Source organism: Suncus etruscus, chromosome 10, assembly GCF_024139225.1.
Source record: "Suncus etruscus isolate mSunEtr1 chromosome 10, mSunEtr1.pri.cur, whole genome shotgun sequence".
Taxonomy (NCBI): Eukaryota; Metazoa; Chordata; class Mammalia; order Eulipotyphla; family Soricidae; genus Suncus; species Suncus etruscus.
The window spans coordinates 23465831-23492639 of record NC_064857.1 but is presented as its reverse complement, the minus strand read 5'-3'; the positions used below and the strand labels follow the sequence as shown (position 1 = coordinate 23492639).

Here is a 26809-nt window from a genome sequence, read left to right as displayed (position 1 = left end):
GGGACTCATCACTCAACTGCAAAGAGCAAAGGCAGTTAAGGACTTTCTTCTAGAACTTTGAAAGAGTACACCTGAAATGAACAGACACATAAAAGCAGGGATCAAGTTGGCTTTAAGAACTGGAGCCCTTGTGAAACGTTTGGCTGCCCATCGGCACCATGAGAAGTGGGGTGGCCACAAAAACCAAGCGCCACTTGGTAGATTAGACTATTATCATTATCATATGGTATCATTTATAGTTATTACAACATATAATTATGATTATACAATATATCATAATATATTGATTGTGCCCTACCCTAGGGTGTGACCTGGCATTCTGCCCCCACCCTAGGGTGGTACCTGATTCTGCTCCCACCATTGGGTGGTACCTGATCCCACCATTGGTTGGTATCTGATTCTGGGGCATAAAAACAAGGGTCTATGGAAGGCGGGGGGCTTTTTGTCCTGGACCTATTCTTAGGCCTTTTGGCTTCGGCCTCTTCACAGAATAAAGAGCTGTTTTCTTCGGAAGTCTGACTGCCTGTTGGCTTTCTTCCCGCATTCACCTCAGAACCGCCGGCTGAACAGGGGAACAGACGCGTGGTCCGAGCTGGAGGAGAAAGGCCTCATCCTCCATCCCTCCGTCAGTCAACCTCTTCAGGGGCTGACTTGCAACAGAATATTATGTATAATTATTAGTCTATTATATATTATGTTAATTGATATGGTTATATTCTATAATAAATATAAAATTATAATTGTATATACATTGTATTATATTATATTAATATATACATATATTGATCAATATTAATATTTAATATGATTGATGATCAATTATTAATCAATCAATGTATTATATATGTTATGATCTGAATATTATAATGTGATATGTTGGTATATTAATTATGATTATATTATTACTATACTAACAGTCCCGTCAACGTCTGAAATACAGAGCTTCAATAATGGCCACAAATTCCACTCGCTCACCTCTCCTCCAAGGACCCATCTCTTAACACTTCAATCTACCCCTGCGGTTCTCTCCTGGACCAAAAGTGCCCTAAAGCCTCCCAAGACCATCACCATAGAACGCCTGGATCCACAAAGGGCGCCCGGAAGACAAAAATGTTGTCATCTGCGGCGCTCGACCAATAGCGAGTCAGCTTTTAGCCTCGTGACCCAGCATGGGCCTGTTGATTGGTGAGTTCGCGGCCAAGCCCCGCCCCCTGCCTGCCTGCGACTCCACCAATCGCGGCCCGGCGTCCGGAGTCTCGCGAGCGCGCGTGCGCGCGCGTCTCGCGGGCGGGAGCGGTTTAAGATGGCCGACGGCGCCTCTTCCGCTTCCTCGGCGGCTTCCAGCCCCAGGGGCCGTGCGGACGGAGAAGATGCGCTTCCCCTGGAGGAAGAAGCGATGGCGCACAAGACCGGAGACGTCCAGGAGGATCAGTTCAGCGACCTGGAATTGCAGGAGGGCCGGGTTCCCGTGAGGAGTGCCGAGGAGGAAGCCCGGGCCCCGTCGGTGGTGGCCGAGGCGGAGGCGCTGGCGGCCGGCTGGATGCTCGACTTCTTCTGCCTCGCCCTTTGCCGCGCTTTCCGCGACGGCCGCCTGGAGGATTTCCATCGCACCCGGGACTGCGCTGAGGGTGCGTCAGGGGCGCCAGGGCTTTCTCTGCGCAGGCGCGTCGCACCAGTCTCCCATGAATATTTTTAATTTTTTATTTATTTTTCTTTTTCATTTTCCTCCTTTGCCCATGTCAGTTGGCCTTTTGTTTTGTCTTCTCCTGCCCCCCTTAAACGATGCAAAAATTTGGGCCACTTGGGTCCTTATATTCTATATCATTATTAGATAATATTAGACAGACTGCAACCTTTTTTTTTTTGTGCAAAGGCATACTTTTTTTTTTGTTTTTCCATGAAAAGAAGAAATCATGAGGCACACCCCATGAGAAAATGTTAAAATATATATTTTAATATTATTTATAATTATTCATATAAGTTAATATAGACTGCAACCTTTTTTTTTGTGCAAAGGCATACTTTTTTTTTGTTTTTCCATGAAAAAAAGAAATCATGAGGCACACCCCATGAGAAAATGTTAATATATATTTTAATATATATTATTTATAATTATTCATATAAGTTAATATATAGTCATTTAAAATGTTAAATATATATATATAATTTTAACTCTGTGCCTATGAGTGACTCTAGATAACAAGTCATGCTCTTGATTAGGAATCAAAGAAACCCAGACATTGTTTTTGAGCCTGACTTTATTAGGAAGGCATCTAATGATGGGTCTGTTGGTGAACCGAAGTTGCATGTGAGGGATGCAATTGGAGGTTTTTTCCCTCCACGGCACACCAGACAACATATATATGTGTATATTGACAATATTATGACTATATATTTTTCTATAAGATATATATCTTCACGGCACAGTGGTTGAGAAACGCTGGCTTAGAGAGAACTGAAAGCCACTTGGAATTCTTGGAAAGGCTTCGAAGTTTTTGGGAAGGCCTCATTTGAGAGGAAGCTGAAATGATCCATGGTGGTAACTGTGACTTACTAGCATTGTGAACCTCAAATTGAGCTCTTGGGTCTAAGGGGTGTGTGTGTAGGGCTCATGGATATTTCTGCACATAGGAGCAGACATTGCTTGAGTATCTCTGCACAACATATAGTTGTTGGTTCTGTAGTGTACAGCAGTATCCAGGTAGCCAAGACTCCAGTGATAAGGGTCTGAGATTATCCTGGAGAATAGCTGAGGGCTACAGATGATCCGAGCTCTAAAGCCAAAAACTGTCTCTTTTCAGCTCTTTTATCATGCTCTTAATAGAGGGCTGGCCAAAGAGTGCAAAATAAGTCATATCCTTAGCCAACGGAATATGAGATATTAAATGCCTTTGAGTTAATAATGATATTAAATCCACATGCAGGAAACCTCCCATGCAGGAAAATTTAAATCATTGATAGAAACTCCCTCTGCCCTCAAGGTGTGCCTGTTGTGGGCCTTGCACAGTGATTGTGTGGCAGGGGTAAGGAGCATTACCTTCATAACAGGAATTAAATACCACTTCCTAAGGTGATTGAGGAAGGGTGGTTTATATTTTTGGCCCCACACAGTGCTTTTGGAGGTCACTCACTTTTGCAGAGCTCCTGGCACTTTGTGGTGATGGGGATCATCCCCCAACTCCCTGAATGCAGAGTGTGCCATGCCTTGAGGCATCTTCTTAGCCTAAATTTCACCTTTATCACTGTTCAGAACCTTTGAGTCCAGTTGTCATTAAGAGAAAAATATCAGACATAGCCCAATAGAGGGACAGAATTATGAAAGTACCAGTTCCCACCCAACTTCCCTATTAATAAATCTCCACCCCATATTTCCAACCTGGGGTGGGGATTTATTTTACACACCATCAAGAAGACATTAAGTAAAATCTCAGATATTCTAACAAAAGCATGAATTTTATTATTGACATCAATATTGATTCATTCATTTATATAATATGTATGTATATGTATACATATAATATATAATAGTATAAACTGTTAATAGGGAAGTTGGGTGGGAACTGGTACTTTCATAATTCTGTTGAAGCTCACTTAAAGTAATTGAACAGTAGGATTAAAGACAGTATTCAAACCCCTTAGTTTTTAATAATAAGGACATTGAAACTCAGAAACTATTTCTTTTTTTTTTTTTTTTTTTTTTTTTGGTTTTTGGGCCACACCCGGCGATGCTCAGAGGTTACTCCTGGCTGTCTGCTCAGAAATAGCTCCTGGCAGGCACGGGGGACCATATGGGACACCCAGATTCGAACCAATCACCTTTGGTCCTGGATCAGCTGCTTGCAAGGCAAACGCCACTGTGCTATCTCTCCCCAGGCCCAGAAACTATTTCTTAACTTGTGTTGCTTAACAGTGATGGTAGGAAATTATGTATCTAGTATTGACTTGTTGCTTTTTTTTTTTTTTTCTTCCTTTCTTGTTAATCCCCTCAATTCTGAGGATCCAGCACTGGGCCTGTTGCTTTAATCTTTACATTTCTTTATTTTAAGACTCTTTTCCACTTTTGTTGTATGGAAGGGTTATTTATATAGCTCATGTTCTAGCTCATTGATTCTGTCCTCAGCATGTTACTCTTCTTGTGAAGTTTGCCAGTAAGTTTTTCATTTTGCCTACAAAGTTTTTCAGTTGTTATTTCTGTTTGAAGTTTTCTTATTTCTACATTCATATCCTCTTAAACTTTTTGTGGTTTCTTTGAGTTTCTTGAACATCCTCAACATTTCTAAAAAGCGACATAGTTGGATCTTCAGGACTGCCATCTTCATTCATTAAGCATGTTGGGATTCTGGATTGCTTTCCACTGTGACCTTTGCAGTGTGCTGGTGTTTTTTTCTGTGTGTATGTGGGGGGGGGGGTAATAAATAATTTCTCATGCCCCAATACTGAGGTGAAAGGGAAAGCTGGTGTGGAACAGGCCCAATGCTGGAAATAGAGAACCAGTCTTTATTGGGAAGATGGTCCCCCTCTAAGGGTGGAGAGCAGTTTGGGGTTAGAGGATATCTCCAGAGATTCTTCCTGCACAGGTTTGATCTCTGATATCCCATTTGGTATCTCAACCTGTCACTAATGATTTCTGGGTATAGAGGCAGCAATAAGCACTGCTGACTCTGCCCCATCCCCCCATAAAGCTTCCTAAGCCAAAAAAAAAAAAAGAAAAGAAAAGAAACCTCATAGTTTTAATATTGACAATAACTAAATATTTTATGAAATGTTATTAAAAGTATAGACTAAACTTATAATTATTGCTAAATTGATACCTTTACAGTTGACCGGAATTTCTCTTTACATTACTATAGATGTTACACCTGAAAGTAATTTGAAATTGTACTTGCATACTGATATTTGTAAACTTTTATTTTGTAAGGAAAAGTATTTATGATGATGATAGCTGTCTATCGAGTATAGAAATCTTAATTCATAGTAACTTGGTTGTGATTATAACAAAAAATACTTAGAGACACTACTGGATCAATTTCATTAGTTTTCTTAAATTTTCCTTTTGTTCTGTTCCAGCTGTTATTCATGGACTCTCCAGTCTAACAGCTTCTCAACTGAAAACTGTATACATATGTCAGTTTTTGACTAGAATTTCTGCAGGAAAAGCCCTTGGTAAGTATTTTAAATTTATTGTTTTTTTGTGTTTTGTGTATTATTGCCATACTCAGTGATCTCCTGGCTTACTCCTGGCTCTGTGTTCAAGGGAAATCTAATCTTGGTTATGTGCATGCAAGGCAAATGCCTTACCCACTGTACTATCTGTCTGGCAGCATACTCAGATTTTATGTGATCTGTTTCTTTGTTTTTATCTAACGGAAATATATCAGTTGTTGACTTAAAGATAAGACAGTCAGAAGAAACATGGAGGATATCAGTTGTGTTTGAATCTCCTATGTATATTTGGCATACTCATATATAAAGTAAATAAAAAGGGAACCAGACAGGTAGGTAGGTCAGAGGTCAGGGCCACATATATCTCATGCATAAAACCCATAATTTGATCCTTAGAATTAGTGCTCTGAGCATCACCAGGTGATGAGGAGCCCTGAGTGTGCTTAGGAGATAACCCCTCTCCAAAATGTAAATAAATTGTAAAAAATAATTCCCACTTTGATAGAGCTGTGTTTCTTAATCTTTACCCTGTTTTACAATTACTAGAGAACTTACTAAGGTTCAGAATGCTGAGTGTCTTTGGTTTCTGTTATGGTTGAGGGACACTGGAAGTGTACAATGCCCAGGAATGCATTTCGGTCAGTTCCCAGGTACTGGTAATGCTGGAATTGTAATTACACACTAAATCAAGGGTCTCAAACCCTCCTCCGTACAACATTTTGTGGCCCTGCCCTAGAGGAATCTTGTTTTGCTTTGTTTTGTTTTAGTTGTTTGGGTCACACCCCCAATGTTCAAGGCTACTACTGACTTTGCACTCAAGGGTAACCCCGACTTTGCCTCCTGCGACCCCAGGTAAATTGAGTTTGAGACCCCTGCACTAAAAGAACTCCATCTTAGAGATTTCACTTCAAATTTGTCATTGGTTAGTTCATGGTGATTGCTGTACACATTTTTTTGCTGGCAATCATTTGGTGTCTTATATTTGAACTTTATATAACACAGAATTATAGAAAGGAGTATGATTTATATCTTCCTTGCTCTATAATTCTTTTAATCAGTTAATTTAATCCACAGCCATGTTCAAGAGCTATTCTTTGCTCTGAACTCAGGAATGACCCCTGACAGTGCCCAGGTAACTGTAGGCAATTTTGAGGCTCCAATTGTCAGCATGCAAAACTAGCACTTTTACTGTTGTACTGTTACTTCAAATCCCTTAAGTCTTTTCTGTAACAGAGAAGACTACACAGTTTATCGATAGTGACTGGTATTTACAGTTCGATCATATAAAGGATGTGTTGATCAAATAGTTGCATGCTATTTAAAATATTCTCTCAACAGTTCTGAGTGGTAAGCAGTCCTTACATGAAAGTGCTTACTTCTGGGGCCGGAGAGATAGCATGGAGGTAAGGCATTTGAGCCTGCCAGGAGTAACCCCTGGGCGCTGCCAGGTGTGACACACACACAAAAAAAGGAAGTGCTTACTTCTAAAATATGTTCTGTTACTGTATTTTCCGGCGTATAAAATGACTTTTGAAACAAAAGTCAACCGAAAATCGGGGGTCGTCTTTACTCTGAGTATATCCTGAAAAATGTTTCAATATGCTGTTAGACGAAAATTGTTTGAATATTGCCACAAAACGAATTTTCCAACTCGATCTTGCACCAATCACTGCAAGGCTGCTGGACCTCCTCTCTAACTCAGCCAATCCAAGCAGGCTTTTGATGCATGCAAATTAGACAATGTTCTGGACCCAAATCTACACTGTCAAAAGCCTGCTCAGATTGGCCAGAGTCAGAGAGGAAGTCTATGACAGTAGAACCTCTGAACCTTTGCTTGTTGTGATTGGCTCACTGTGGTACATGAGCACAGGAACACATGCAGCACATGCAGCACAGGAACGTTCTGTCTGATACAGCGAATATAGGCCTAAACCTATGTTTTAACTGCAAAATTAGGGGGTCGTCTTATACGCCAGCAAATACGGTATATTTTCCTATCTTTGTCCTATCTTTGTCACCTCACTAATAAGGTCTTAATCATGTCAAATGTATGTTGGAGTGAGACTAGGTTTAAAATTAATAGCAGTTCACTATGCTTTTATACCTACCATTTCCCCCTCATCCCTTGTAATCTTTTCTGCAAAAAGGGCAGAAGAAAAATATTAAATTTTACCCTTTTTGCAGTTTCTTAATTGTAATAGCACAGGATCAGTTATTAAAAATCAATTGATTTATATGCATCACTGGGTGTGACTCCAATTAAGTTATTCCCCTTTAAATGACCTGAGTGAAGCAGCATTTAATTTTTATTTTATTTTATTTTTGGTTTTTGGGCCACACCCAGTGACACTCAGGGGTTACTCCTAGCTATGCGATCAGAAACCGCTCCTGGCTTGGCGGACCATATGGGCTTCAGGGATCGAACTGCAATCCTTCCTAGGTCAGTGTGTGCAGTGCAAAAGCCCTACCACTTGCGCCACTGCTTTGGCCTCTATTTTTTTGGTTTTATTTTGGGACCATACCCAGCAATGCTACCCAGAACCCAGGGGTTACTTCTGTTTCTATTCTCAGAAATTACTCCTGGCAGGCTCAGGGGACCATATGGGATGCCGGGGATCGAACCCAGGTCGGCCGTGTGCAAGGCAAACTCCCTACCCACTGAGCTATCTCTGTGGACCCTAAAATTTTATTTTTGGTGCCTGAATAATAACTTAGTGATTAGGGCACATACTTGCCTTGCTCATGGCTGACTATGTTCAATCCCTGGAAGCCTATGAAATAAAAGATTCTCAAAGAATTACCCGAGAATGGGCCCTGGTAACCTGCTTCAAAAACAAACAAAAATTTAATTTTTATTTATGGGCCGGACATGTGGCTCAGTAGTAGATACCCACCTCACACATGTGAGACCATAGGTTCATTCTAGCACTAAATAATATTTTATTTTTACTTAGATTTTCAAGTAGGTGATCCTCATATGAGCAGTGGGGATAGGTGATAACCACCTACTCAGTTGAAAATCTATATACAGCATTTGACTTTCTCCAAAATCAACACTCTTGGCTAGAAGCCGTATATACTATGTGATATAAACACATTACATGTCATGTGTTTTATATATAAAACATATAAACACATATTATATATAAACATGCTTTATATACTGAATTTCTAAAGTAAGCTAGAGAAAAAGTGTTAAGAAAATCCTTGTATAGTACTGTAATCTGTGTCTGAAAATTCTCTGCCATTATCATTGATTTTTTGTTGTTATTGTTTTTGTTTTTTGGGTCACAGTGGATCTCAAAGGTTACTCCTGCCTCTGCACTTAGAAATCACTCCTGGTACACTCATGGTATGCCAGGATTTAACGGGGGTTGACCACCTGCAAGGCAACTGTTCTGCCTTCTCTGCTTTTTTTTCTAACCCCTCATTATCTGATGCACATCTTCATTTCTACCCAAAAGATTTACTGTTATTCTCCACGATATGTCAGAACAATCATATGCTTTAATCTTCTGACAATCTTTTTGTGTGTGATTAAAGGTCCCAACTCAACTAACTGTGCCTAGTAGTTCTTTTTTTGTTTGTTTGTTTTGGGGGGGCCACAGTCGGTGACACTCAGGGGCTATTCCTGGCTATGCACTCAGAAGTTGCTCCTGACTTGGGGGACCATATGGGACACTGGGGGATCAAACCGCGGTCCATCCTAGGCTAGCGCTGCCAAGGCAGATGCCATACCACTCAGATCCCATTGTTTTGATATTTGGGTCACACCCGGTGGCAACTCCTGGCTCTGTGCTCAAAAATCGCTCCTGGCAGGCATGGGGGACAATATGGGATGCCAGGATTCAAACCACCGCCTGTCCTAGATTGGCTGCGTGCAAGGCAAACACCCTACCACTGTGCTGTCTCTCTGTCCCCTGTGCATAGTAGTTCTAAGGGTGGGTACATAATACTTTCAGTGTACATTGGTTGGTAATCACTCCATTATCATTTATAGTAGAAACTGCCATATATTTGGGAAGAGGGAGGTGAAATTTGGACCTACCCATAGGAGCTTAGTGCTCTATTCCTATGTAATACTGTATTTAGGGATCACACTTGGTGATGCTCAGGGGACCACATATAGTGCCAGGGATTGAACTGAAGTCAGTATTCAGGGATCACTCAAAATTGCTCAGGAGAGCATCTGCAGTGCTGGAGTTGAACTAGGATCAACCATGTACAAGGCAAGCACCAAAACCCTTATACTCTTCCTGGTCCCTTTTTTCTTTTTCTTTTTTTTTTTTTATTTTTCCTTTTGCTAATCAGGACTTACTCCTGTCTCTATAGTTAATGATCACTCTTCGTTGTTCTTGGGGAGCCATATGGAGGTCTGGGGATTGAACCCAGTTGGCCTTGTGCAAGGCTAGTGCCTTGCCCAAGGACCCCATTTTTTCCATTTTTAGTGTTAATTTTTTGTTTGATTTTTGAGCAACACCTGCAAATGCTCAGAGCTTACTCCTGACCCAGTGATCACTGCTGGCGTGGGTTGGGGGACTGTAGAGGTTGCTCATAAGCAAATCCTGGGTCTGCAGCAGCATGCAAGGCCAGTGTCCTATCCACTGTATTATTTCTCCAGCCTCTCTTTTTATTTTTTTTTTCAGCTTCTCTTTATTTTTTATTTTATTTTATCTTTTATTTTTGGGCCATCCCTGGCAGCACTCGGGTCACTCCTGGCTCTGTGCTCAGAAGTATCTCCTGGCCGGCTCGGGGGACCATATGGGATGCTGGAGATCAAACCTGGGTTCGTCCTGGGTTAGCTGCATGCAATGCCCTACCACTGTACTATTGTTCCTGCTACCTCAGCCTTTCTTTTTAATGTTGACTTTAATTGGGAAATTAGCAACAACAAAAAGTTGTTTATCTAAACTTCCATGTGTATAAATGTAGCGCTTGGCATATGTACTCTGTAAATAGGTAAGTTAATTTTTTTATTTATAAAAGTGACAAGTAAAAGTCACTTTGCCTTCTAAATTACATATTTTTGTTCTACTTTTAAAAGATGCACAGTTTGACGTTGATGAGCGAATCACACCCTTGGAATCAGCCCTGATGATTTGGTCTTCAATTGAAAAGGAACATGACAAACTCCATGGCGAAATTGAGAATTTAATTAAAGTCCAGGTACAAGTATCACTTTGTGTAATGATTATTTGTAAAATTAAGCTGTACTATCCAGCAATATTGGTTATCTGGTGCATGGAGCGGAGAGATTGAGACATGCTGCCAACTAATAGTCGTAATTTTATTAAGTTCCTTAAGCCTTTTATATTCTACTTGCCAGGGTCTGCCTGACAAGACCTGCATAGCTAGATCTGTTGTGGTTAATCAAAAGGGGAGTTAAACATGAGGTAAGAAAGTGATTCATGAAGAGTTAAACTTGAAGGCCATAGAGGAAGGGAGCAAAGATGTAGATGTCTGCCTGTGCAGGAGGACTAAGTAGTTATGAATGCCTGCACAAGCAGCATCCTGTACAGGTTGTCTGAGGCACAGTCTGGCCATTATCATGGAGCATTGGCTCTATATGTGCCGTGCCATGTCATCTAAGGATGCTATTCCAAGATTTTTAGTCCTAATTCTAGAGTATTGTCATAGGCAGCTATTTCTAAATGCTGGAATAGAGTGCCTCTGTCAGATATGCTCTTCCCCACAAAAAAAAAAAAAAAAAAAAAAGAACAATACCATTTATGATCAATACACTTTAGAGTGTATTTAGTATGGTTGTCTTTAGAAATAAATGTACTAAGAGCTGGGACTTGTTTTTCACCTTTGCAGGTGGGGGGGGTCACACCCAGCGACGCTCAGGGGTTACTCCTGGCTCTGTGCTCAGAAATCGCTCTTGCTATCTTGGGGAACCATGTGGAATGTCAGGAATGGAACCGGGTCTGTCTTGAGTCGGCAGCGTGCTAGGCAAATGCCCTACCACTGTGCTATCACTCTGGCCCCGGCCCCTTCTATGTCACTTAAGAGTCTACTGCCACCACTTTAGGAAATATACATTTTTTGAAGTATCACCAGTTTACAAGAACTAGTGGTTTTTGCTATGCTGGTTTGTATTTAAAAATTATTAATACCAAAAAAAAAAATTAAACAGTATATCACTGAGAGAAATTAGCAGGTTTGTGTTAGTTGATTTGGGGAGTAGGGGGATGGCTAGGAGCTATGTGTTGCCAGGGGTCTAACCTGGGTGTCCTATGCAGGCAAAACTATACGCTCAGTCTGTAGAGCAATCTATCTAGACTGCTAAAGGGTTTTTATAATATAGAGAATGTAGGGGCCAGAGAGATAGCATGGAGGTAATGCGTTTGCCTTTCATGCAGAAGGACAGTGGTTCGAATCCCGGCATCCCATATGGTCCCCGGAGCCTGCCAGGAGCGATTTCTGAGCATAGAGCCAGGAGTAACCCCTGAGCGCTGCTGGGTGTGACCCAAAAACAAAAACAAAAACAAAAACAAACAAAAAAATATATATATATATATTAAATATGGGCAAGCACTGCCAGAAACACCTAGAATTTAAGTATTCGGTTGTAAATTACTCCTTAGGCATTCAGAAACTTCTCATTGCCAAATGAGCCATGATCTTTTATGTATGTTTCTTTAATCCTTGAAATAACCCTATGAAATAAAGTAATGTTATTTCTGCCTTTTTACGTACATTTAAATTGATTGTAGGATTGAGAGGTCCTAACTTTATGTAGATCCTCAGATGGTAATATTTTACCATCTGTGATGTCAAAGAGACTGCTTAATAGAATGACTAAATGGTTTAGTTGTTTTATACATGTGGTTTTAGACCAGAAATAGCTCTAGAGGCTAAGCACATGCTTTACATACTGGAGTTCCAATTCAGTCCCCAGTGCCACAGTCTCCTCAAACAAGCCACGGGTAACCCCCAGAGCAATCTTAGATGTGACCCTAAAACAAATAGAAAAGCATCTGACTTCCTAGATTTCTGTTAAAGATTTTCTAGGGATTTTAATTAGCAAATAGGATATATAAAATAGTCACTACCTTCTTATCACATTTTTCTCAAAATATCTATTAGGGAGTCCTAAATATATATAGCACAGAGCATAATATTTTTTACCTAAATTCTGTGCACGCGCGCGTGTGTGTGTCTATGGCATCAGGATGTAATTTATGGTTTTTAAAAAAAAATTATTTCATCTTTGAAAATTTATTCTAGAGCATTTATCATGTAAAAAGTGGTTGAGCTGCATAAAAATTGTTATTTTATTATTAAGTAATTTGGTATCTTAAGCAATCTAAAATACGTATATTTAAAATGCATATACTAAAAAACCCTTTTTAGGCTATAGCTGTTTGCATGGAAGATGGCAATTTTAAAGAAGCAGAAGAAGTCTTTGAAAGAATATTTGGTGACCCAAATTCGTTCACGGTAATTAAAAATCATAGAATTCTAGAATTGTTTGTGTGAAGTGAAGACAATTGAACATTTGAAAATAATAATTGCTTTGTGTTTCAATAGCATCCAGTAGAAATTATGATACATGACTTGTGACTTTAAATTTTCTAGTAGCCAGATTTATAAGTAATTCAGGGCCAGAGAGATAGCACAGCAGTAGGGAGTTTGCCTTGCACACAGCTGATTCAAACAGAGGTAGTTCAAATCCCAGCATCCCATATGGTCCCCCTTGCCTGCCAGGAGCAACTTCTGAGTGCAGAGCCAGGAGTAACCCCTGAGCACTGCCAGATGTGACCCAAAAACAAAAAAGTAACTCAAAAAGTGAAACTACTTTTAATTTCATTTTATTTCACCCTATGTATATCCCCTCAAAAAACAGCTTAACCTGATCATGAGATTGTTTTTACACTAAATCCCTAAAACATAGTATATAATATATATATATATTTCAGTTATGTCAAAATTCAGATCTCACGTCCTACGGACCCAATAATCAGGTATGACTAATGACTTCCCATGCAGAGCAGTAAAATTCAGAAGTTTGCAAGTTTTATATATGATCTTTGTAGTTTTATCCTACAAATGTTATGATCAACAAAACTTAGTTTTGCGATTTTAAAAACAAAATGTTGCTGGAGTGAATTACCGTACTTTTCATACCATAAGACGCACACCACGCTGCCCCCCAACTCACCCTCCCCCCTCCAGCAAAAGATCAGAGGAAATGTCTGCTCATCTTATGGAGCATATGTTGCCTGGAGCTGAAGCCTGAACACGGGACTTTTTTTTTATATTAACAAAAAAGTATTCTTAAAATTTTTTCTTTTTATTTTCTGATGCAAAAAATGTTAGGTAAATATATTTAACCAGCTGTAGACCAGCGTAATGTAAATATACTTTGGCCTCGCAGGCTGGTTGTTCCCAGCCTCAATCTCCTGAAATCTCGTTTTCCTCATCTAAAAACTATGTGTTCTTATGGTCAGCTGTGTCTTATAGAGTGAAAAATACGGTAAGCTAATGCTAAGAAAGAAAAGTCTGTTTTATCAGTGAGGTTTTTTTGTTTTTTGTTTTATTTGAGCCTGTAATTCAGTACCTTTAGTACATTTTTTTAGTGTATGTGATGTGTTTTTACAAAAAGAATACACCTGGAGCAGCAGATACAGGAGTTAAGGCACTTGCCTTATACTTGGCCTACCTGAGTTTCATCCCCTCCATATGAAGTTTGTTTGATTTGGGTTTTGGGGAGATTTTTTGGGTTTTTTTTTTTTTTTTTTTTTTTTTTTTTTTTGGTTTTTGGGTCACACCCGGCAGCGTTCAGGGGTTACTCATGGCTCTACGCTCAGAAATTGCTGTCAGTCAGTGGACCATATGGGATGCATATGTCCTTCTGCATGCAAACAGCCTACCTCCATGCTATCTCTCCGGCCCCTCCATATGTGTTTTTGTTCCTAAGGTTTACACTTCAGAATTTTCACTGAAACCTGGTATTTTTATTGGATTCCCACCTCATTTTTGCTCTATTCATTGAAAGCTCCGATTTTACTTATATTTTATGGAAGAGGACATCTTATATTTGGTAAACATGAGAAAATGTTTAACCTGGTTTCATCAGTATTAGTAATCAAAAAAAAATGCCAAGTAATACGTTGAAATAGTATTTTTTAAAATGCAATCCGATAACAATGAAAATCTCTTAAGGAAAGTTGACTCAAACAGTGAGGAAATCATTAGGCTACCATATTTCCACTTAGTAATGTAAAATAGTTTTTAATTTTTGGAGAGCATTTTAGCTATCAGTGAGCATTTATCCCAGCAGTTTCAACTTTAGATAAATACTGTAAGATAGCTTCTTTTTTTTTTGGATCACACCCGGCAGCGCTCAGTGATTACTCCTGGCTCTGCTCCAGGCAGGCTCGGGGGACCATATGCGATGCCGGAATTCGAACCACGGTCCCTCTGCATGCAAGGCAAACACCTTACGTCTATACTATCTCTCAGGCCCTAAGATAGCTTTTTTAAAAGTAAGGTTTTTGTACAGTTTTTGTTGCTATTTTGGAGGCCACATCCAGTGATGCTCAAGGGTTACTCCTGATTCTGCACTCAGAATTGTAGTGCTTGGGGGGTCAATAAGGGGTGATGAGGATTAAACATGATTCAGCTTTATACAAGGTAAGTGTCTGACCCACTGTGTTATCCTGCCCCTTTCTGTATATTTTAATGCATTAAAACATTAGAAAACAAAAGAAAAAAAGCATGACCATGAAAAATAATAAATGGAACACTTGAATAGGTTTTATTTTTCTATAGCTACTTACTATGTAAGTAGTATTGAATTATTGTCCAAAGACAAACTTGATTTGTTCACAAAAATCTTGCAGAAAAATGTCTTAACAGTGTTGGGGTAAGAAAAATAGCCTGTGCCCAGAGAGATAGCACAGCGTTGTTTGCCTTGCAAGCAGCCGATCCAGGACCTAAGGTGGTTGGTTCGAATCCCGGTGTCCCATATGGTCCCCCGTGCCTGCCAGGAGCTGTTTCTTAGCAGACAGCCAAGAGTAACCCCTGAGCACCGCCGGGTGTGGCCCAAAAACCAAAAAAAAAAGAAAAGAAAAGAAAAATAGCCTTATTAATTTCATTAGAATAAAGGAAAAATAATATTTTTATCAATGAAATAGTTATAATCATAAAAGTAACTATTTTTTTGGTTTTTGCTTTGGAGGGTACAGCACACTGGCAGTGTTCAAGGCGCATTCAAGGATCACTTTCAGTGGTCTTGTGGGGGACCATAAGGGATGCGGGGATCGAACCTGGGTTGGCTGCATGAAAAGCAAAGTGCTTTACCCACTACTCTATTGCTCTGGCCCAATTTTATTTTTAAAATTTATTTACTTAAGAATTTAAAATATTTTCAAAGAAGAAAAATATGGGGCCTGGAGTGATAGTTAGCTTTGAAAGGGTAGTGTCTTGCATGTGACTGATCTGGATTCAATCCCCTGCATCATGCAATGTTCCAGGAGTAAAACCTGAGTGCAGAGCCAGGAATAATCCCATTATGTGCACTGTCCAGTGTGATTCCAAAAAACAAAGAAAAGAAATAGAAAATATTGGTTGCATATTTGAAGCAATTTCTTAAATCTTTTCATTGGGTTAATAACAATGATTTTAATGTGACAGAACTTGTATTGTGTTTGTGATTTATGTATTAATACTTTTCTTCTTTTTTTCTTTAGCCTTTAAAAAGGAAGTTGCTTAAGATAATTTCTCAGAAAGAAACCTTCCATTCCATTTTTCAATACTTTAGCTACAACCACATGATGGATAAAGTTAAGAGCTATGTGGATTGTGTACTAAGTGAAAAATCATCATCTTTTCTAATGAAGGTGTGTATATTGCACAGAGTTAATAGAAATAGTAGACATAGAAATTTTGTTGTAAAACAGGAAAATACATAAAGTAAAAATCCTTAAAACTATTTGGAGAGACAGAAAATACAGGGGTTAGAATACCTCCTTGCCTGTGGGTAACCCAGGTTTAATCCCTGGCTTTACCCAGGGAGCCCTCCTGATGGTGACTAGGGACCATATTTAGTGTTGGGGTATGTCACTTCAAGTGCCTTAACTCGTGTACATTTTCTCTGCCCTAAAATTTTTACTATTTTTTTCTTCTTTTTCTTCTTTTTTTTTTGGATTTTGGGCCACACATGGTGACGCTCAGGGGTTACTCCTGGCTATGCGCTCAGAAATCATTCCTGGCTTGGGGGACCATATGGGATGCCAGGTTTTGAACCACAGTCTGTCCTGGGTCAGCCACATGCAAAGCAAACACCTAACCGCTGCGCCATCATTCCGACCCCTGTCCTAAAATTTTCAATTCAAAGTTTTTATCTTGCCCTCAGAAAATATTGGGGGTTGAAGGTGTGTGGTGTGAGTATACAGGGCTCTCAAGTAGTGCTCAGGGCCACTTCTGGTGATAGGAGTAGCCTGACCAAATAGATCAGTGCTAGGGCCTGAGAATGCTTTGCTTCACTGAGAATGCTCAGTGAACTCATGTTCTATTGGACATCAAATCCAGGTCCAGTGAGGTGCAAGCTAAACATGTGCCCTAATTTCTATACTAGCCATTTGCCCTTAAGCTTTGGTGTTAGGAGCAGGGATTTTCAAAGAACATAGAAGCCAAGCACCCCTCCCTGAAATTATCTGCCAATTGAACCAGTTGTTTAGTGTAAGGGCCCTGCAGTGCTGCAAGTTTACCCATATCGTCCTGCTGGTGCTCAGGGTCTTCCGGACTGCACCTGGCAATGCTCAGACCATGTGGCAGGGACTGAATTGGGGTTCTCTGCATTGCATAGCAATTACCTTAACACCTGTATTATCTCTTTGGCTCAACCCTAGACTTTTAACTTAGTATGCTATAATTGGGAATCTTACCGTAGGGTAAGATTTCTTTGAAGTAATTATTTCAATGTCCAGATTTCTTTAACGTAATTTTTTCTTTTAGAATTGCTTAAAAGTCACTGTATTAAATATAGTGACAAGAAAAGACATTTGTTGTATTTATTATAAGCCAAGTTGGTGGCACTAAAGTAGTTACTAATACTGTCATAAAAGTACTGGAGAAAATAACCTTGCAGTACACTTTATTAAGCATGTGAAAGAGTGCTTTGACACACTATAAAATTAAATTTAAAGAATGAAAATACTGGAGGCCAGAGCAGTGGCACAAGGGGTAAGGCATCTGCCTTGCCCGCACTAGCCTAGGATGGACCGAGATTCGATTCCCTGGCATCCCATATGGCCCCCCAAGCCAGGAGCGATTTCTGAGTGCATAGCCAGGAGTAACCCCTAGCATCACTGGTTGTGCCCCCCCCCCCAAAAAAAAAAGAATGAAAATACTGGAGCTAGAGAAATAGTACAGAGGATAGGGGAATTGCCTTGCAAACAGCCAACCCAGGTTTGATCCCCAACATCCCCTGTAGTCTCTAAGCATCACCAGGAGTGAATCCTGAATGCAGAGCCAAGTAACTCAGGTATACCACTGTCCCCACACACACCAGCAAAAAAAGAAAATGAAAATACTTAACTTGATGTTGTTTAAAGGGTCTAATGTGGATCAGGATGTAATTCAGTGGTAGAATGTGTTGTGGGTTCAATCCCTGACACCACAAAAATAAAGCTCATTGTTGAAGCATTGTATACCTGAAACTCAACTATTAATAATAAGGTACAGGGGCCAGCGCGGTAGCACTAGAGGTAAGGTGTCTGCCTTGCCAGCGCTAGCTTAGGACGGACCGCGGTTCAATCCCCCAGCGTCCCATATGGTCCCCCAAGCCAGGAGCGACTTCTGAGCGCATAGCCAGCAGTAACCCCTGAGCATCACCGGGTGTGGCCCCCCACTCCAAAAAACAAAAAAAATAATAAGTTAGTGTTTTAATACCTAATAATTATATTAATAATTATAAAAGTCAGTAGTGTAAAGTGTTTCATCCTCTTTCTGTTTCAAGGCAGCAATGAAAGTAGTGGAAAGTAAAAAAATACAAACAACAGAATCTCCCAGTGAATCTAATGGGAAGGATGTTCAAATGGACACTGAAGCTAATTTGAATACAATACAAAGGTTTGTTAAACCATTTATTTTTCAAATACTGTATTGTGTAAAAGTAATTTAGGTAAGTCGTAAGTAATAAAAGCTTATTTTTTGAGTAAAATTTGTTGCCTTATTAATGTCTTACATTTGATACTTGAAACCTGTAGAGGTATATGTTGATGAAAGCAATTCTGTGACATCAAGGTAATGTCAAAGATGGTCAATTTCACAATGTAAAAATAGAGGTGAAAGTACAATTTAAATAGTATAGTTAATTCTTTTTCATTCTCTGGGAACATGCTTTTAACAGGATTAAGATTGAAAACTTATTTTTGCCTCCTAGTTCTTGAATATCTTTTAAAAATTATTTTGATATTTGGGTCATACTCATTAGTACTCAGGAGTTAGTTATTCCTGTCTGCACTCCTGGCAGTGCTCAATAACTATATTTGGTGTGGGAATAGAACCCAGTCCATCGCGTACAAGGCAAATGCCTTACCTGCTCTACTGGCGCTCTGGCCTCAGTTCTCAGGCATCTTTTTTATTTGTTTGTTTGTTTGTTTGGGGGGGCACACTCATTTGATCCTCAGGGGTTACTCCTGGCTAGGTGATCAGAAATTGCCCCAGCTTGGGGGGAACCATATGGGATGCCGGGGGATCGAACTGTAGTCGCGATCTTTCCTTGGCTAGCGCTTACAAGGCAGACACCTTACCTCTAGCGCCACCTTGCCAGCCCCAGTTCTCAGGTATCTTATGCCCATTATGTGACTATTGCACTGTACTAAAGATTATTTTTACATTTTATAAGGGTAAATTAACTGCTGTATCTGGTGTTCAACTGAAAAATGGTGATTTGCTCCAGTGTTGTGGCATATTTAGAGGCAAGTTATTAGCTTTCAAAATGATTTCTTTAGGGACTATTCAGGGTAGTTTTTTAGAATTTTTGCTCTTTGACTTTAGAAACTAACCCTAGCAAAATTAAAGCTAGAAATAGAGATAAGAAATCATGCAGATACCACCTCCATCCTGGAAGTAGATAAAATCAGGCAATAAAGCATTAAAAGTTAACAGTATTGGGACACAAATCAACAGGACAGCGAATGAAACAAAATCAGAGGGCAGCCAGAGAGCTCAAAAAGCTGCATATGGTTTTCTTGCAGGATGTTTGGATTTGATTTCTACCATCACATGGTCCCTTGAGCACTACTGAAATCGATTGGGCACCTCCATGTGTAGCCCCAAAACCAAAATAAAATAAATCCAAAAGGATGATTTGTGAAAGGTCAGAGATGCTTTAAAAAAAAGATGCCAAAACTCTTAATTAAATGAGATATTTTATTTATTAATGCTTATAATTTGTCTTATGCAGAATAGTTGAAATGTAACAGTAGTAAACATGTTTTTTTACAACTATTTTTACAACTATCTTAAGTTAACTAGTATTAGGCAAGGCCTTGAAGAATGACTAATGTTTTTGTAGATGTCAGAAAAGGAAATTGTCATTTCAGAGATGGATATTTTTAGTGACAGTGGAAGTGAAAATAGTCATCTTGTATTTGTGAAAACTAAGTTTTACAATAACAGATGAAAATAATTTGTTTAAAATACTTAAATTGGATCTGGAGCAATAATATTGCACAGTGGATAGGATATTTGCCTTTCAAAGAATTTTTTTTTTTTTATGGAACGCTTCACGAATTTGCGTGTCATCCTTGCACAGGGGCCATGCTAATCTTCTCTGTATCGTTCCAATTTTAGTATATGTGCTGCCAACGCGAGCACTCGAAGAATTTTTTATAAATTAAAATATATTGACTTTGTGGGAAGTAGTATCCTTATGAAGTTTCTTGTGTTTACATTCTAACAGTTTTTTTTTCTTCTTTTAAAGCGTTGATGGCAACCACTGTATAGCAACTGAATCCCCCGAGGGTACGGTACACTTATTAAGGTGAAGTAAACTAACAGTTTTCTCATCTTTAAAAATCTTAGTTTAAAATAACTCATTTATGGTCATAGTAGAGTGGATGGGCACTTGCCTTGCACATGGCTGACCCAGTTTTGATTTCTCGGCATCCTCAACAGTCTCACATGCCTTGCCAGGAATGATTGCTGAGCTCAGAGTCAGGAGTAATCAATGAGCACTGCTGGTTGTGGCCACAAACAACAATAACATATAGTTATTTAACTGCTATCTCTGTGGTATGATTCAAAGAGTAGGAAGACGGGGTTGAGGATATTGGCTATGCCTACCTTATTTTAGGCTATGTGTTCTGTCTCCCTCAAGAGAAAGAAGGAAAAGTTGTGCAATGGAGAAAGAATAAAGAAAGGAAGGGGGAAAGAGAGAGAAGAGAGGAGAGAAAAGGGAAAAGACTGTCTCAGGAACCTTACCTCAACAGATATTTAACACCCTTATCATATCTTAGAATTTCAAGGTTTAATAACCTTATGGGATCCTGGTTATTTCATAGTATTTCTACAAGGCCGTTATTGAATACACTTGCAAAAATACTTAACTTTGAAGCAGGTGTTAAACTAATCTCCTAGAAACAGAATAGTGGTGAGGTAGGTAAAGGATGATAACTATGTTTCTAACGTCTGGCCTGAATTCTGATTTTATGAAATTACTGGAAAAACCATACTTTATAAATGCCATAAAATAATATATCAAGTTCAAACAGAAAGTCTGTGTGAATGATTTCTAAAATAGGTGAGTTCATTGAGTGAAATTAATGGAATTATGGTAAGGAATGCTAATCTGGTGTATCTTTGGAAATAAGAAATTGAGAGGGTGTTATCTTTTATAGTTTATAAGAATTGAAATGATTTGTTTTGGACCCATACCCAGCAGTGTTCAAGGCTTACTCTTATCTGTGTGTTCAAGAATCACTCCTGGCAGTCCTCAGGGAACCATACGGGGTGCTAGAGATTGAACTCTGGTCAGCTGCGTGCAAGGCAAGCACCCTCTTCGCTGTACTATTGCTCTGTCCCCTAAAATAATTCTTGGTAGTAGTTATTGTGTGAAGAAAGTTTTCTGTCTGTTGTTGAAGCACTTGGAACGATACAAAGAATGGTAGTAGTAATACATCTCAGAGTTAACTCACATAAATTCTCCAGGATTAAGCTTTCTTTGTAAAGGGAATTCTGAAAGTAACACTGTTTAGAAAATGGAATGTATGTAGAGCTGCCTATGGAACTTTAATCTTCAAGGAAGAGTATGTCACTTTTAGGCCACAGAAGGAAATAGGGTCCTCAGGGAGGGCTGGATTTTTGACCAAATAAAGAGGTTGAGCACTAATGAAGAGAATGACATTCTGAGAACACATTACTAGAAGGGGGGAAAAAAACTGGCTGTGTGTATAGAATACAGAGATACTAGAGAATGTGAAGATTTTTTTGTATGAAAGTAATTTTTGGGGGGTGAAGCAAGATAGTTTTTATTGAAACTTGATTAGATACGAGAGGAAAGAGGACCAGAGTTTCTCCAGAGTTTCTGTTGTTTTTGTTTTGGACCACACTTAGGGCTTACTCCTGGCGGGCTCAGGATCCTTGGATTGAATTTGCTTTGCATGTGAGCACCTTACCCACTGCACTATCACTCTGCCCCCTCCCATAGTTGAAGAAGCAAAGAGAGATAAGCACATGTGAGATACATATTCAAAGGAGAGCACAATACAGGCTTAAAGAGCAAGCCAACACTAAGTATTTTTAGGTGGTGATAAGATTATTTAATCTTAATGTGATTATAAAACAGGAATAGTACTAAAACTTCGAGATTGTCCAAAAACCATAACCTGTATTTCTGATTAGTTTTAGCTTTGAAAAAGCTTAGAAACTTTAAAGATATTAATGTGGTATCTACCATTATATATTAATTTTATATTTTTCTTTTGGGAAATAAACACATAAGCTATGGGAAAGAAGGATTGATAAATTCATTATAGTCCGAGAATAGGTAGAATGAGGCAATATTGCCCATTTTGGGAAACACTAATTGAAAGGCCTAAAAATCCTTGATCTCTGGGTAGATGAAATGAGGAAAGAAATAATAGCAAAGATAAAATCCAGCAAAAATCTTAAGCGAGAGGTGAAGATGGGATACTTAAAAAAAAGAAAGAAAGAAAGAAAATAGGCACAATACAAAGTACTAGAATAACAAGACAAATCATTTATCTTTTTTTGTTTTTGTTTTTTTTATCGGCCACACCCATTTGATGATCAGGTGTTACTCCTGGCTAAGCGCTCAGAAATCGCCCCTGGCTTGGGGGGACCATATGGGATGCTGGGGGATCGAACCGTCGTCCTTCCTTGTTTAGCGCTTGCAAGGCAGACAGACACCTTATCTCTAGCGCCACCTCACCGGCCCCACAAATCATTTATCTTTTAATGATTTTCCTAGTTTTTGTAGAACCAACCACATCTTTCATGTTTTATTTAGGTCTCACAAGGATCTCTTAGTTAAGTTGAAACATAATAACCAACAAGAAAATTTTATTAACAAGGGAACTCTTCCAAGTAAGTACTTGTATCCTTTGTGAAGTTGTGCAGAAGGGTAAGAGTAAAGGGTGGTGGAGAAGGGAGGGGCACCAGTACTCATTGGGTATGCAAAGTAGTCTTAAAAAAAAAGCCATCTTAGTGGGAAGAGCACATCTAGCTGTTCCCAGAACTCATTCCTGGCTCTGCACTTAGGGATTTGTTTTTTTTCTTATGTATGTATACACAGGGCACAGACTCTATTAAATATCTTACCTATGTATATACATATATTAAGTAAAGCTAAACCTGAATATCTATGAATTTTGGTTTCTGGATTTGCTATCTAGTACTCTGGGAATAACAAGGGATAATTGGAATTTGTAAAGAAACCAAAAGTGAATCAAAAGTTATATATACTTCAGGTACCCCCGTTTTGGGGCTGATATCACCAGTGCCTTTTGGAGTGAGTGCAGACACCTCCCTCCATGAAGGCCTGCCAGCTGAGTACCTTAAAAGTCATAGTGTTAATAATACTGATTTAAATTTTTGACACCTTATTTGTTTGATGCTATTATCCCTAAAGGAACGCTCTAGTTTTACAGAATAGAGAGCTAACAAGATCTTATGAAACTTTTTGCCATTGTATTAATGAGTTCATTGGAGATAAAATAATTTTCATAAATATGCTTTCTATTCTGCCTTATTTTTCTCTTTAATTTTATTTTTTTTCGTGGTTTTTTCTTTTTATTTTTCAATAACTTTGCCTTCACTTACCTGGAAACATATATTAAGATCAACTATGTCAACTATGTGATGCATTTTCTTTAAATGAAAAATAATTATTTGAAAAGAGAAGTTATATGAATGACTTATATTAAGAGACATTTGTGCCCCTAGCCATCCACATTTTTCAAGGGACAACTGTTCTCATAGTGTGACAAATACTCTTTAAACATTATCTTAAGAGAATTTTTGCCATCCTACGAGGTAACTATTACTCCTTTTTTATCTTTAAATATATTTTTTAAAGACAGAATTTGGGAGATGAAGATTTAATCAAAAACATAATAAACCAGTCAGTATTCAAAATGTCCTCTGGTTTTCTAAGACCACTCTTTGCATTGTGCTTTTTCTTGGTTCAAAGGTAAGGGGTAGGGGTTTTATTTTGTTTTGTTTTTCTTTCTTTTTTTTTTTTTTTTTTTGTGGTTTTTGGGTCACACCTGGCAGTGCTCAGGGGTTATTCCTGGCTCCAGGCTCAGAAATTGCTCCTGGCAGGCACGGGGAACCATATGGGACGCCGGGATTCGAACCGATGACCTCCTGCATGAAAGGCAAACTCCATGCTATCTCTCCGGCCCCGTTTTTCATTTTTTAATATCTAAAAAAATGAGTGAGACTTTCATGGTAACCTTTAAAAATAAAATTATTTTTTAATGTAAAAGTGTTTTATGATAATTTATCTAATTTTAGGAGAAAGACAAATAAAACAAATCAGAAAAACCACTGAAACAAGAAAGGTTGTTAAAAAGAGAAAGCCAGAAGTCACTGGGCAAAATCGGAGGAAAAAACAGGTATTTGTTTTTATATTTAAAATATATATTAAATATATTTAATGCTCAAGTAACAATATTGTGATTTCTCAGCTGTTTCCAATTATTTAAAAACTTGAGTATAGAATATTTCTCTTTGCAATCTTTGATTTCATCTTTAAATTTTTATCAGTCTGCTTATTTAAAGTTCCAAGAATGTATATCGCTTACCATTTAATATAATCTTATGACAGATGTTGCTAATATTTATAGATATATGTTTGGACTTATAATAGGAATTCAGTTTAAATAAAGTCAATCTGTGCTTTAAAAAATAACCCATAAAATATATGAAACTTTTTAATAAATTTTTTAATTGAATCACTATGAGATGATTACAAAGTTGTTCATGATGGAGTTTGTTTTTCAACACCTGTCCCTTGACCAGTGCACATTTCCCACCAGCTCTGCCCCCTTTTTCCCCATCCCCGCTCCCGCCTACATGTGGCAGACTTTTTTTCTTTCTCTCTTTTTTTCATTTTTCTCTTTATCTCCCCCTTTCTTTTATTTCACCTTTACCCCATCTTTTTTCCCCTTTCCCCATCCCTTATTCTCCCTGCCCTCATTTCTCTCTTCCCCACTCTTCCTTTTAGACACTGACTTACTGACTTACAATACTGTTACTGAAGGGGTATCATAAATATCACTTTACCTCCTTTTCAGCATTCAGTTCTTGTCCAGAGTAATCAATTCAACTGTCATTGTCATAGTGGTCCATCTCTGCCCTAATTGCACTCTAATCCACCCACACCCCTTTGTGGCAAACTTCCTACAGTGGGCTAGTCTCCCTGGCCCTTATCTCTTACTGTCTTTAGGTTATTACCCTGCTCTCATTGTAATATCCCAGAAATGAATGTGAGCGAAATGTGTTGGAGAGATATAATCATAGAATTATTTCATTCATTTGTGAAATAATTTTTAAAAAATGATAGTATAGTAAAAATATCCAGAGACAGTAAAGACAAGGGCCAGGAGGACAAGTCCATGGTAAGAAGCTTGCTGCAAAGAACTGGTGAGTGCAGTTGAGGCAGAGAAGGGTTCACTCTGACAATGATAGTTGAGAATGATCACTTTGGATTAGAACTGGATACTTGATACACCTTCACTAACAGTTGTAAGCCTCAGTGTCTAAAAGGAAAGGGGGAGGGGAGGGAGAGAGAGAGCGAGATGTCTGCCACAGATGCAAGCAGGGGAGGAGAGAGGGTGAAGGGGGAGGGAAACTGAGATTGGTGGTAGAAAATGTGAAAGGTACTTGGTTTGACTGAAAATCAGTCGAAGGGCCAGAGAGATAGCATGGAGATAAGGCGTTTGCCTTTCATGCAGAAGGTCATTGATTCGAATCCCGGCATCCCATTTGGTTCCCAAGCCTGCCAGTAGCGATTTCTGAACCTGGAGCCCAGAGTAACCCCTGAGCGCTGCCAGATGTGACCCAGAAAAAAAAAAAAGAACATCAGTCGAACAACTTTGTAACTGGGAGGAAAAGACTTAAGTAAATCATGGTGTTTAAAATTAAAATTTAAAAAAACTTTTTCTCTGAATAACTTCTACATTTTATCAAAAGGCTTGGAATTGGGATGAAGACTACAGTCTGAAATGTGGTGTGAAGATGTTTGGAGAAGGAAATTGGTCTAAAATACTGTCAAAATATAAATTTAACAACCGGACAAGTGTTATGTTAAAGGATCGATGGAGAACTATGAAGAAGCTAGAACTGATAGAAAATGAAGGCTGAAAGTTGTCCAGAAAAACATAATAAAAGGATAGTTAAATATTTTGATTACCTTATTTTGTTTGAAACTTGGTGTTTATTAATGTATTTCAAAATATTTTCTTAAAAGCACTTGTAATCAATTAGAGTTTGCCATCATTGTATTCTTTAAGAATATTTTACCAAGGCCGGAGAAATAGCACAGTGGTAAGGCCTTGCATGGAGAAGGACAGTGGTTCAAATCCTGGCATCCCATATGGTCCCCCGAGCCTGCCAGGAGCAATTTCTGAGCGTGAGCCAGGAGTAACCCCTGAGCACTGCTGGGTGTGACCCAAAAACAAACAAACAAACAAAAGAATATTTTACCTTTGGGGCCAAAGTGATAGCACAGCAGGTAAGGCTTTTGCCTTGCACACCGCCAATCCTGGTTCAATTCCCAGCATTTCATATAGTCCCCCTGAGCACCACCAGGTGTAGACCAAAAAGACAAACGATAAAGAATAAATTTACCTTTAATAAAACATTAATTTATTAAATTCTAGTACTTTGAGTACTTATGCCCCCAAATCCTATTCCGATGAAAAAAATTTTGAGAAGATTTTAAATATATGTTTCTAGGGTCCAGAGCAGGAGCACAGTGAGTAGAGCATTTGCCTTGCACATGGCCAGCCCTAGAGTGACCCCTGGCATCCCATTTGGTCACTGCCAGAAATAATTCCTAAACTCGAAGCCAGGAATAAATCCTGAGTGCTGCCAGGTGAGCCCCCAAAACCTACATATATTTTTTTATCATCTATTTTGAGTCTATGCTGACTTCAACTTGATA

At 38.9% G+C, this 26809-nt stretch overlaps 1 protein-coding gene and 1 non-coding gene across 2 annotated transcripts; one reads left to right on the top strand and one right to left on the bottom strand.

The window, feature by feature from the left end:
• The first annotated feature begins 1303 nt into the window (after positions 1–1303).
• On the top strand, positions 1304–26046 carry TERF1 (telomeric repeat binding factor 1). Its single transcript, XM_049782431.1, has 10 exons — positions 1304–1628; positions 5068–5163; positions 10208–10329; positions 12520–12606; positions 15861–16010; positions 18131–18243; positions 20102–20161; positions 22649–22725; positions 24157–24257; positions 25837–26046. Exons 1-10 carry the CDS (start codon positions 1304–1306, stop codon positions 26005–26007), a joined length of 1302 nt encoding a protein of 433 aa, XP_049638388.1. The 3' UTR covers positions 26008–26046.
• Positions 19889–19995, bottom strand: LOC126021555 (U6 spliceosomal RNA). The gene has a single exon (XR_007500060.1). It is a non-coding gene; the product is annotated as a U6 spliceosomal RNA (small nuclear RNA).
• Positions 26047–26809: the final 763 nt, after the last annotated feature.

What these genes read in the sequence shown, in the direction of transcription:
- TERF1 (XM_049782431.1), top strand. Translation starts at nt 1,304, where the DNA reads ATGGCCGACGGCGCCTCTTCCGCTTCCTCGGCGGCTTCCAGCCCCAGG. An exon ending in GTGACCCAAATTCGTTCACG is followed by an intron (nt 12,607 to 15,860) that starts GTAATTAAAAAT and finishes TTTTTTCTTTAG; the next exon opens with CCTTTAAAAAGGAAGTTGCT. An exon ending in CATCATCTTTTCTAATGAAG is followed by an intron (nt 16,011 to 18,130) that starts GTGTGTATATTG and finishes TTCTGTTTCAAG; the next exon opens with GCAGCAATGAAAGTAGTGGA.